Source organism: Trematomus bernacchii, unplaced genomic scaffold, assembly GCF_902827165.1.
Source record: "Trematomus bernacchii unplaced genomic scaffold, fTreBer1.1, whole genome shotgun sequence".
NCBI lineage: Eukaryota > Metazoa > Chordata > Actinopteri > Perciformes > Nototheniidae > Trematomus > Trematomus bernacchii.
Window position 1 is genome coordinate 8,278,136 of NW_022987648.1, and position 13,454 is coordinate 8,291,589.

The 13,454-nt window shown below is 39.4% G+C and overlaps 1 protein-coding gene across 1 annotated transcript in view; it reads left to right on the plus strand.

Annotated features, from left to right (window-relative positions):
* The first annotated feature begins 3,565 nt into the window (after positions 1 to 3,565).
* The window catches only part of LOC117485686 (obscurin-like), a 44,118-nt gene continuing 34,229 nt past the window's right edge, over positions 3,566 to 13,454 (plus strand). Inside the window, exons 1-9 of the mRNA XM_034134327.1 lie at positions 3,566 to 3,846; positions 5,287 to 6,393; positions 7,584 to 7,853; positions 8,656 to 8,916; positions 9,059 to 9,370; positions 9,451 to 9,717; positions 9,918 to 10,193; positions 10,908 to 11,183; positions 12,063 to 12,335. Coding sequence (XP_033990218.1) covers positions 5,391 to 6,393; positions 7,584 to 7,853; positions 8,656 to 8,916; positions 9,059 to 9,370; positions 9,451 to 9,717; positions 9,918 to 10,193; positions 10,908 to 11,183; positions 12,063 to 12,335 — 2,938 coding nt within the window. The 5' untranslated portion in view covers positions 3,566 to 3,846; positions 5,287 to 5,390. The remainder of the gene's footprint in view (positions 3,847 to 5,286; positions 6,394 to 7,583; positions 7,854 to 8,655; positions 8,917 to 9,058; positions 9,371 to 9,450; positions 9,718 to 9,917; positions 10,194 to 10,907; positions 11,184 to 12,062; positions 12,336 to 13,454) is intronic.

Genomic DNA, 13,454 nt, shown 5'->3' on the forward strand with positions numbered 1-13,454 from the left:
GCAACTAAAATGCAGAATGTAAATTATATTAGCAAAAATGTATGAGAAAAATATATTAAAAAATATGCACAATAAAAAAGTTGCAAACAATAAGTGAGAAGTGTAGGAGCATTGTTTTTAGTATTTGCCCAGAAAAGCATAAATATCTGCTGTGGCAAGTTGCACTTACACAAGATGACCACCAGAAGGCGCAGATGGTGTTCTTTTCTGCAGAGGAAACATTTGCTTATAGTCTTTTATGATTTTTAAATGCACTGCTGTCCCACTACAGTATACACTGTTGAGGGAACTTGGTTGTATCTCTCTGTGTCACGTCTTCCCCGCATCTGTGTGGAGTTTGTGATGCTGAAAAAAAGAACAGCAATAATGATGCTAAAACCCCAATACCTTGTTAAAAATCCTGAAAAAGTGTGTTGTTAGTCTTTCAGATGGATTTGAATGTTTTTAGGTCAGATACACCAAACCAGGACAGAAAGAAAAAGAGGATGAAGCTAAAAGTAAGCACTGTTATATATATTAATCTCAGTTTTTTGCCACAAACCACAAAAACGACTTGATGCCGCAGTTCTACGCATGCGCACTGACATGTACTGTTTGTGTACTGGTAATTTAACACATGGTTTCAACAATGTAACTGTACGTAAATGAACCAGGTATATCCTTGGAGTGAATAAGGTGAGTTTGGCCTCACAGGTGGAGGTGTTGGTTTAAGTGCTCTGGCTCCATGCTGCATTAGCTCTGTGTGCAGGCTGCTGTCTGAACAAGTCCTCAGATCTGTGGATGTCTACCTAGCTCACATTCCAATGTCAGGGAAAAGAAAGGCAAAATTGTCAGTTAAATGCTATGTTGCAGGGCGGGACTCTTTCCACAGACTAATATTATATATTGCCAACTGTAGCTCTATAATGAAAACATAACTTCAGTTATTATCATCTGAGGAGCAATGTGTCACAGCTGTAGTCATGCTAATTGTTATGTCCTTTCCTACAGGACGCCGGAAGACTTGCTACCGTACAGTACATGATCATAGGGTATTAAAAGTAACATTACAACTTATTTATTGATAAATGATATAGTCAAGATATATACTAATTGATAACTTGAAATACAAAATGATAGGAAAGCTAGAAAAACATGAAATAATATGGATACCTCATATAAACTTTATTGATTAAACCTTGTAAAAAGGGTCTGTGAGAGGGCGCAGTCGTCTGACTTTTAGGTCAAATCTCCATGCTGTCAGATTCATGTTTTGGAGAAAATAAGAATTGTTTTTCGTTTTTAAATGTTTACATTACATGAATTGACCCTCTGATTTTGCAGTTAAGTGCACCCACCCATTTAGTTCTGGCTCAGAAATGATTGCATGTTATTCTTCCTCTCTTGTTAACATATATTATATATATGTATTTCCTCAATGGAAGCTTTTCAATAAATGCACTTAATTCATTGTAAAATAAATATGAAATAAGGAAAACAAATGCTCATCATCCAATGCCACTTTAGTTTCAGGGTCAAACTCCACTTTGATGTGCTCAATATACAGAAACAGAAACAAGCTCGAAACTTCAAACTCAGGGAAAAGGGATATGTTGTTTTGTCTTTACCTTACCATAAAGTACTCATCTGACATATAACTTAATATTTACAAGAATACTTGCCTCAATTGGTTGAAGAGTCCAACTATGAATTCATGACTTTGTTCTTAATGGACAACTTGGCTTTAGAAATACAAAATAGAATAGGTCAGTTTGAGCTGACTTTCAAAACACTTTTGAAGTATAGAAATATGTTGGCATTGTTAGATCTTGAATGGCAAAGCACCAACATGTCATATTGCCTCTGTTCTTCCAGCAACCTTGACACACTTATTGATCCCTTCCATATAAGTTCACAAGCTCCAACAGACTGTGCTGCTAAATGGTGCAGATCCTGATGGCCGGATTGAACCCGCTGTATTTACTTGGCAGAGTCTTTGTTGATGGAACAGTGTTCGTAACCAGGTCGTTCTGCTGATCCTGTCGACACTTTTCACATTTAAAAGCTTCACACCATTTCCAAGTCCAATGATTTACTGCTCTTGTGATAGCTTGACCCAACGTTGTTTTCCATCATAACTTCAACAAAGCTTTTTTTTCTATTTGTTTATCAATCAACTGTTTCAACTCAAGGCAGAAAGCATTGTCAGCAGTCCTTTTACTTAAGCTTTTAGCTTAAAGACCAACAATTAAAACATCCCAACACTTTTGTGTACAAACCTGAGAATAACAAGAGAGTTATAATTATATGCAGATCTTTTCGAAATATTTTAGCCTATTTAAAAAAATGTACATTTAAATGTGCCCTGAGGACATTATAAAGAATACCATCATCAGCAAACTATGAAAAAATTAAATAAATAAATCCACAACCTTTTGGGTTCTTGGAAGTCTATGATAGCCATTCAATAACATATTAGCTGGAACTGATACAACGTGGTGCAACATTAAACACTTGAATCAGGTTTTTAGTTCAGGATATGCAATGTGCTGATAAAATAACAACTCTTTAAGTTGTTGTTCAGTCGTTGTCACGAAACGTTTCATAACCAGCTTCAGGGTCTGAGTTATATCGGATTACTTCCAACAGCTGAAATCAGGAAAAGGGGGGTGTGGGGCTGTGGAGCCAATAAACAGCTGAAGGGACACCGCAGCCCACGCTGAGACTCACTAGCACACAACAGACTCACACCCAGGTCCACGTGTTGTCCAAGCCCCTCACCACAAGGCACAGGATCAAACACTGCCCGTTGGCTCCTGCAAAAGACGGAAAAGTCAGGTCACACTGCATAACACTGATACTGGATTGAGAAATACAAAACCCATGTTGGCCCCTTGACCCTATACATTACATACTGTAAATAAACTCTTTGGTTTGATTCAAACTCAGTGGTTTAATAACTTGACTGCAGCTTATTAAAAAAAGATCCTTCTAGGCACGACATTAACCTTGAAAAATCACCAATGAGTTTTTCCTCGTAATTATTCAGTTATACGAGGCTGGACTTATTTTGGAACTTTACATGCCAATAAATATAGAAATGGTCTTCAAGAATCATGAAACAAGATCAGCTGATAATTGTAGGAGGCTGCTTTTTTGCTACTCTTCTGAGCTTTTCAGTATCTGGTAATATCTACAACCCTAATGAGAATGCACCATAAGGTGAGCCATATCTATCCAGTTTACAATCTCTGTTTCAAAAACATTTGCTTTCTCACTTTTCGACAATGTACATTTTGAACAATTTATGGATTGAACAAATGTTGAAAACGTATTAAAGATGAGCTTTAAAATATTTGGAGACGAGAAGTGTGTTTCTTTCCTTGGAATGTATTGCAAAGCCTCAAGTAAGCTAAGCAGCCTGCCATGCACTGGCCACCTGAACTATCTTTAGCCCCTGCTGGCAAGTGAATGGAAGTGCCTGACTTATCTTCACTGCTGTCATCGAGGCAGCCAGTATTTTTAGGGGACAGCAGCAGCTGCAAAAGCATTTAACGGTATTCCACGAACAATGACACTTGGGGTGTCTAAGGCTTCAACGACAGAGATTGGGGGAACACTGAAGTTGTTCAACAGGAAGCTTGTGTGTATACTGAAGTTCTCTTTTCTGTTCCTCCTACTGGCACACGTCTATGAAGATGACCTGGAGTACAACTTGGGACCCTTGAGGAGAGCATGTTTCTGAATCTGAAGTCAACTTGGGACATTACTCAGCCTTCAGGAGACGGGTGGCATTGCTTCTTACCTAGAAGAGAGATTGCAAGTGAGGAATGTATGTTGACGGTCGTTCCCGGCGACTGAAGCGAGGTAGGTCATGTGAGGGATACACGGCACAGCTTCACAAGGGGCAGAGGTCATTCCAATTAAATCAGACAAGTAAACACAGGGGTTAATCTCCTCTCTTTAAACCTCCGGAGGGAATATTGAAGACACTTTCAACACAATGTCCAAACTGTGCTAATTAAACCTTTTGCTCCGTGAAAAACAGTTTTTAAGCAACGTAGCAATTGTAAAGATCGAATTAAGATGAATATAATATTCAAGATTGACACAAACAATGTTTTCAATATTCAGTTCAATTTTTAAGTTAACAAACGGTGTTGTTAGGTTAATCAATACTATATTAAATTCAATGTTACCTATATTGTACATACCTACAAAGTTTAGGGTAAGCTGAACAAACTATAAAGAAATAATAGCTTTATTTCATTTTGAGTCTGCATGCATAACACATAAAGATGATATGACAGTTCTTTAAAATTGTCAAAAATACAAGAAACTATTGCTCAATTTTCCAGTATTTATTTGACCAAGAGTATTTTATTAACAAATGAACATTAATATATTGTTTCAGTGAAAAATATCCTTCAAAATAAACTTAATTTAATAGTATACGATGAACAATTAAGTGGCTTCATAAACATCCTAAGATTACATTTTTAAAGAATTGAATCCTTGTTCCCTGCATCCAAGAGGACTACGTTACAACACTCTAGGGGGTCTGTCCTAAAACACTAAAACTCAGTTTACTTGTGAATATATTTTTCCAAGTTGAGAGGCTATCCAAGGAAACTTTCAAATTGAGATTACACAAAGACAGAAAGAGCTGCCAACATAAATGTGATTTGGGGTCTTTTAAAGAAACGTATCTTTGAACTTCAGTGTTAACATTTTAATATTTTTTAAATTAAGATAATTTTAACAGTGACATATGCTCAACATATTTTGACTACAAGGCCTCTGGGGTGGTAGACTGTTATTTCGGCCTGTGTTTGTGTGAGCACGCAGGTTTCAGAACCTTCTTTGTGATACCTGACACACACTCCATCGCAGGTCTTTATTTAGGGCATACTATATTAAGCACTTTCCCATTGAAATACAGCACCAGCTGTACTTGCTATGTGTTGTGGCTGCTGTTGCAATAGGACTAGGCTTTCCCCCCTCTCACTGCTCGCCTCATGCAGACAGATCTAATTCAATTAGCCCTAATATTCATACCATCCGTTTGCGCTGAAACAGATGCTCATAAAGGAGGCTGAGGGGTTGTCCATTAGGGTTCATTTTCTTTATACAGGAAGTCTCAAAGTATAACTTTATTGCATACTTTATCTGATTAATCATACCGTTGAATGATAGTTACATTTCTAAAACAAATGACAATTTAGTTTTATTGTTTTACATTTTCTCATTTAAATCTCATGAGCCCTTCGATATTAAAGTAACCCATCTGTTGTTTCTTTTTTTTAGAAATTTGCAGTGCAGAAGTTGGACCGTCTTCCCCCAGAGAATAACTACCACCTATTACTCTCCTGGACTGCTAAAGGTGTAGTAAAGCTGACAACAAAGTAGAAATGGATGTATTTGGCGGTGCACCGCGTTTCTTCGCCTATCCAAGACCTGTTGTGGTCCAAACTGGAACTGATGCAGTCCTAAAGTGTCAAATTGGTGGTGATCCAAGGCCTGCAGTCATCTGGGAGCGAAACAATGAAAAGATTGAACCACAGGGGCGATACAGGATCTTTGAGGACGGAAATGTTTACAATCTCATCATTTCAGCTGTAACCATAGAGGATAGTGGTCAGTACATATGCAAAGCAAAGAACAGCATTGGGGAAACATATGCAGCGGCCACATTAAAGGTGGAAGGTGAAGCACAAGAGTTGGAGTTACGAGAGGAAAATAAGCCACGATTCCTCATCAAGCCCCTCTCCACTCGCGCCGGCCGTGGGGAAGATGCAGTTTTCTCTTGTAAGCTCTGGGGAAACCCACGACCAGACGTTGTCTGGGAAAAGGATGGGAGAAAACTCAATGAAATATTTGAAAGCACACATTTCAGTGTGGGCTTCCAGGACGGTGGATGGTTCCAGCTCAAGATCTTTAAGACTCGCGCTCCAGACGGTGGTGTATATACGTGCAAAGCCAGGAATGAGTTTGGAGAAGCGTTGGCAGGAGCTGTGTTGCTGGTTGATGCAGGCCCAGGACATGAGGAAGAGGGAAATCGAAATAGCTACACAAATGGCCAATGGAAAGCTCACCAAGGAAAACAGAGGAGACAATTGCCAAACCGGCTCAAAGACGACACAATGTCAACTAAAGTCAAAATGTTTGCAGTGACAGAGGGTAAACATGCCAAATTTCGCTGCTTTGTGACTGGGAAACCCAAACCAGAAATCATTTGGAGGAAAGACGGCAGACTGATACTGTCTGGAAGGCGTTATTTGTTATACGAGGACAGAGAAGGATACTTCACACTTAAGGTTCTGTACTGTAAGCAGAAGGATAATGGAGTTTATGTTTGTGCTGCATCAAATACTGCCGGGCAAACCCTCAGTGCCGTCCATCTCTCTGTAAAGGGTAAGTCAAGATCATTTTCATTAAGTTCGAATCTTTTTAAATGTAGGCACACTTAAAAGCTGCATGAGTAAAGGAGTGAGGGAGGGTGTGGTGTGTTCTTGGATCAGATTTCTATCCATGTGATGCTAGAATGATGTCAGTGAGATATCTCCAAAGATGTACTCTGAGATCATTTATTGGGGTAGGGCCAGACAGAGAAGGCTAAATTAAACGCTGAAAACGTTTTATGGCGGTAATATGATGCTTTAAAAAACTGCTATTTTTTTCTACTGATATTGATAAGAGAAATGTCAAGTATATGGCTGGTATTGTCATCCAGTTGAGCCACAAAAAGAAAATGCAGATCCGCAGGCCAGTGAGCTTCACATAATCAGTGGTAAAATCATATCCAACTGCGTAAATGTAATTCAATCCTGGTTCACTGGAGTAATAATAATATGAAATTCAACCTGAGAAATATCTAAACAGGCAAAGTTCATCAGCTTGAGGTGGATTCCAAAGGCAGTATGATGTCTGCAAAGCCACTTAGCTTTTGAAAGGGGTGCGTCCATGTGATCGAAGTCTTTGGGAAGGGGATCATGTTTCTCACATGGCCACATGAGAAGTCCACACTCATGGCACCAACAGAGAGTATTGTACTGTGTCTGTCAGACATACACTTTAATATTGGGAAAGGATATCAGTGGTGGTTAGTGAGTAGATTTGAAGGCAATGTATTTATTGTCTATGTGTTTGATTGGACTAAATCATTGAGGAAATGTAGCGCTTTCCACACAGACTACTAAATACAGTCCACATTCTGTTGTTTACAACTGTCTGGTACCGTCTGGTGGTGTCAGTGACAAACACTTTATTTCCTATCTAACACCCTATGTGTTAATGACCTTATCATTCCTCAACTAAATGAGCCACTTGTCTCGTGATTTTGCCAATTGTGTTTGCTTCTTTGGAATTTACTGCCAAATATATTTCAATTTACACTGTGAACTAAAAGCTCATAGATGATGTGCTGTGTTTTCGGAGGGTCGTCTTACCTGAGGAATTTATAAAGATCAAGTAACACTAATGTGTCTTTATGATTAGAAGTAAATAGGAATATCTTAAACTAGATTTCCTTTTTTTTCACATTTTTAATTAGGAGATGTGATATAAGCCTATTCAAACTTTTGTTTCCTCCTTTTTGTTGCCAGAGCCGCCTGTGAGGTTCAAGCAGCCTCTCATTGATCTAGAAGTATGGGAACGAGATTTGGCTGTTCTCGAGTGTGAAGTTCCAGAGGACTCTGTTTCCATCACATGGTATCTGGAGGATAGACGACTGCAGCCAGGAGCCAAATATGGAATGGAGGAGTGGGGAACAAAACGGCGACTAACTATCCGTGACATTGATGTTGACGATGATGGGATCTACCTCTGTGAGATGCCAGATGGGGGCAGAAGCATTGCAGAGGTAGCAGTAAAAGGTAAATCAGGTTGATCAAATCAAATAACTGTGGTACTTTACGATATTGTTTGTAGGAGACATTTACTGTACATGTATGCTTAGGATGATCAGAAACAAAGCTTATCAGTTCTGGGACAAAAAACCTGCACTACCCTCTGGCTCTCCAGTTTCATTCCTTTTATCTCCCCCCTCCTAGCTGGTCTTGCACCTAAGAGACAAAGTACATATTTTAAGATGAAAATTGTATTAGCAGTGAACATAAAGTCTGTGTCTTCATTTTTGTCAGGTAACTTGGGGAACCACTCATTGTGTGTTTGGTGTTACATGTAATGCTTGTTTTAAACAGTGCCATTTAGCAAACACTATATTAAAAGGTCCAAGTCAATTATGACTCTTCTTCCCAGAGAAATGACGGCATCAGTTGTTTAGGAAACAACAAATGTGTATGTTCAAGTGAGAAACTGTGCAGCGAAGTGGAGGAGATGAAAGTTGTTAGACATGTCAAAAGACATGTCAACAGTGTTCATTTTAACTGTGACCAAAATCATTCCTGAACCCTAACACAGTAGTTTCTTATTTAACCATGATAATGAAGGTCACTTTATATTAACTATTTAAAGTTGTTTTTAACAATGCCGATTCAAGATGATTTTGGGAATCACTTAAAAATGATGTCCCGACGATGTGTTGTTCCGACGGTCAAATGACATACAGTATATTGTTGTTTAGTTTGTCGTGTCTTTGTCTTACATTAGATAACCAATATCCTATATATGGTAATGTGCTAAGAAGTCACTCACTTTCTACGTGTTTTCTTGCAGGGACAATTTTGCGGAAGCTACCAAGAAAAGTGGATGTATTGGAAGGCGAAAATGCTGCCTTTTGTGTTGAAGTGGAGAATGAAGAAATGGACATACATTGGTACAAAGATGCCCTAGAGCTGCGTGAGACACATCAGACCATCCTTAAGTCCTTTGGTCGAACTCACATCCTGGTTTTTGTCAACACAATGCCCCAAGACTCTGGCCTTGTGACTTTCCTTGTAGGCAGATCCAAGACATCCTCTCAGCTAAGAGTGAAAGGTAGGGTATTACAAAATTCCAAATACAGTATTTGCAAAATAAATATTTAGATTGATTAATTCGTTTTGGTATTAAATCAACATTCATCAGTTATTCCAGTCCAAAGAGACATTGATGTAGTATGGGTTTTCTTCTTTTTCAGAGGCAAGACATTGCCCACCCAGTTGTCCAGTGAGTGTGCAGATCAACACAGAGCGTGCTAATGCAGCTCTTCTCTCATGGGCTCCTGCTCAAGACTCCCGAAAGAACCCTCCATCTGGATATGTACTTGATCGACAGGAAGTGGGCACTGGTTCACAGGAGTGGTTACAGTGCCTGACCACTGACTCCGCAACCTCTGTGGAGATCCTTGGTGACAGTGTACCATGTGAAGCCGATTATCGATTTCGCATCTGCAGTGTAAACAAATATGGGAAGAGTAACACTGTGGAATTCCCTAGAGCTGTTCATTTGGGTAATTGCTTAAGTGAATTCATCACATTGTTTGTTGATATTGCTTGCTAAAATCATGTATAAACATGATTATCTTTCCAGTTCCAGTTGCCAGAATCCAAGCTCCCTTACAGGATGCCTTGGTGCCCGAGGGACAAGATGCCCTCTTCTCTATTGAGCTCTCTGCTTCAATAATCGGGACATGGTTCTTAAATGGCGCTCAGCTTCAGGAAGATGAACGATATTCCATGCGTCGTTCACGAACACACCAATCTCTTCGCATTCGAGGAGTACGTGATACAGACAATGGAGCTGAGATCACATTTATTGCCTATAGCATTCGGGATTCTGCTGCATTGTACATTCAAGGTATGTATGGGTCACTGTCATAATTTGTTCATAAGTATGTATTATGCAACACCTCAGATGTATTCCGTTTTTTCTTTTGAAAAATGTGAAAACATTGTTTGGCATCAACTATGTGAAACGAAACTAAAGTACTGTATCATTCTGTTAATTGTCCTAAATAACAAGACTCAAAACGTCATTGTTTTTTTTAACATTTGCAGCTCCACTTGTCAAGTTTTCACCAATGTCAGAAATGGATCGAAACAAATTTGTAGAAATTGGAAACCCCATTGTGCTCTACTGTGAGCTGTCAGACCCTGCAGTTCCAGTCCACTGGTACAAGAATGGGGTGGAATTACAAACAATGGAGGGTCTGCATATCCAATCCGAGGGTACCATGAGAAGAATTGTCATCCAATCAGCAGAATTCTCACATTCGGGAGTGTATTGCTGTGATGCCATTGATGACGTCATCAGATTCAATGTGGAAGTAGAGGGTGAGTGGAATGAGTTTTTTTACAATGCTGGTGTCTTTCACTTACCTTATCTTTATTTGTATGCCCATTTTCGTTTCTTATTGAAAAAATGTATTTAGTCTTCTTTTAAGTCAGATGTATCAAATGGTATGGCATTTACAACTGAATGAACCATTGAAATATGTAAATATCCATAGCCCCACCTGGGAGGTTTTCAGCAGTTCCGGATGGTGAGAAGAACAAAACATTTGAAATCGGCTACCCTATTGTTTTAAGCTGTGAGCTCTCAGATCCTTCTGCCCAGGTGCACTGGTACAAAGATGGGTCAAAGCTCCATCCTCAAACTGGAGTAGATATTCTAACTGAAGGCTTGGCAAGAAAACTGATTGTCCATTCAGCAGAATTGTTCCATTCTGGATTATACTGCTGCAAGACAAAGGGTGACACCATCTCGTTCAGTGTGGACATCAAAGGTGATTTGTTGTACCTTAAGCAATGTAAATCAGTAACAGGCTCATCCTTAGCAAAAGCAACTAACTCCGATTCCCTTTTGTATGTTGTCTATTGTCTTTCTTCATAACACTCATTAGAAGTGCAGCTAAGCTGTCGCCTTTTCTTTGACTGCATTACAGCATGTTAGCAATTTAGTTATCATCTAATAGATTAGTATGAATAGGCTTAAGGGCTGTCATGAGGTTGATATAAGGTTGACTTAAGATCTAAACATATCTATAGCTCCACCTGTGAAGTTCTCAGCAATCCCCGAAGAAAAGAGGACGAGGTCGATCGAAGCAGGCTGCCCTATTGTACTCCAGTGTGTGGTGTCGGATCCTGAGGCCCATGTTTGCTGGTACAAGGATGAAACTCAGCTCATTTCAAACTCTGGATTAGAAATCCAGTCAGAGGGCAACACAAGAACATTAGTTGTTCAGTCTGCAGAGCTGAGCAACTCTGGTGTGTACAGATGCACCACAAAGGATGATACCATGGAGTTTCAAGTGGAGATCAAAGGTGACTTTACACTTTTTATCTTGTGCGTTAATATTATAACCCCACATCCTTTTTTCTAGATGCAACTAATTATCCCGCTTGTACTGTATGTGGTTTGAAATACTGTTTTGTGCACATAACCTTAAAGAACTGTTAATGGACTAGGTCATTTTTAGTTTTAATCATTTGTTTTGCGACTGCTATACTCTGAATTAAGTCTCCAAATCCCCTTTTGTTCTGCTCAGCAGTCACATTTTTGCAAGGTATTTCCCCAGTCTTGGTTTTATTTAGCTGTCCTGAATTCCCAATGCTAGCTATACCAGTGACGTACTCTACTATCTTTGACGTTGAGAGAACCAAGTCACTTGAAGCGGGCAAACATTTGGAGCTGGAATGTGAGGTTGCAGACTCTACTGTGCCCGTCTGCTGGTATAAAGATGGTGTACAACTCTCCCTGCAAAATGATTGGGATATACAGAGTAAAGGCACATTGAGGAAACTCATTATCCCATCTGCTGAGTTCTTGCACTCAGGGCTATACAGCTGTGAAACCTGTGATGACACTTTTCACTTCACTGTGGATATCAAAGGTGATTTCAATTTAAATTGATTCAATCTTAATGCAAATCATAGAGCGTTTTGATGACTAGATGCACCTGACACTTACAAAATGCATATCTGTCTGTCTGTCTGTCTGTCTGTCCGTGTTTTGTAGTGTTTTGTGTGAACTTGTAACAGTTTCTTAACACATGGTTAAATTAACTGCTACTGACTAAATGAACATATCTCTGTATTCCTTGAAAGTTTGGTTCCCTGTTTGGGAAAGCTGAACCTATAACCCCTTTCTTTATCAGAGTGTTAATATGCACTGTCAATTATAATATTAATCATCATCTTCAGCTCCAACGTTGCGGTTGGCGCCCTCACCAGATGTTGTGGAGACACAGTCACTTGAAGCAACCAGCCCATCTGAACCAACATGTGAAACCTCAGAAACTGCTTTACTGGCGTCTTGGCAGAGGGACAAAGAACATGATTCTAAAAATGAGCCTGATTTAGAAATGGGAGGCATCAAGAAGACCCTTGTTATTGAACCAACTCATCCTTCAAACTCTGGAACATACTATTGTGCAACAGCAGACGATGTTGCACAATTAATAGTAAACAATCAAGGTGATTTTGCAAATGTGTTTTCAATTTGAGTTATGACTAACTCTTTGTGTAGCTTTCTGTTTGTCCTATGTTTGATGTTATAATGCAGTGCTAATATCTGGGAAAGATTTGACAATATCACTTTGAAGTCACGTTTTTAACATCTAGAATGATGTACACTGACATTATCCCTCAAATGATTGTCTGTAGTGTCACCTCCGACATATCTGCTTGCTCCAGATGTTGAGAAGACTGAGTCTGCTGAAGTGGACGGCCAAATTGTTCAACAATTTGAGATTTCTGATCCCATTGCCAAAGCCTGTTGGTTCAAAGATGGAACCCAGATCTACCCAAAAAGGGATGCTGACTGTGAATCACAGGAAGACAGCCAAACAGTGCCCCTCCAGTTACATGACTTGTCTGGTGGGGGGAGGTTTGGTTGTGAAATATCTGCTGATGCACAGTTCAATGTTCACATGAAAGGTGGTGTTCCACATGGTACCTGCACAATTCAGAATCAATTATTTGGTGACATACGTGAAGCTATCACCCAGCTCATTGTTTTCTTTTTGGCTTTGTCCAAACAGCAGAGCAGTGTCACTATGGTGACGAGATTGGTGAGATAGCTGATGCCTCTGCCCAATACACTGTGGATGTCAAAGGTGATTTGATATATTTCAACATCAGTCATCCATCTTAACCCAGCACATAAATACCACTAACAAAAGTGGTGTATTTTATTGTTCCATCATTTGAGGCATCTGCATCTTTTTTCCTTTAGCAAAGTGCTTTTTTCATATTGAATCCAGATCTCATGTCATTTCATGCAGTGATTGGCTGTTAATCAAACATGTGGGTGTTACATAGCTGAGTAGCTGCTCTTCATACTAACATATGTTTTGTTTGTCAATTAATTCTTCATTGTAACAGCCATCTTTGCTTGAACAAGCAGCTAACCTCTCTTAAGTTCATCTTTGTCTTATTCATCACCAGATCCTCTCATTCACATTGCTGCCCGAACATCTCACCGTTGCAATGACAACGAACTCTTATCTAAGAAAGTAAATTAACTGTTTAGGTTTTTAAGACCTTAGTAAACATACTGGTGGTATACCAGTTGTAGGAGTCGGTTGAAAGGGG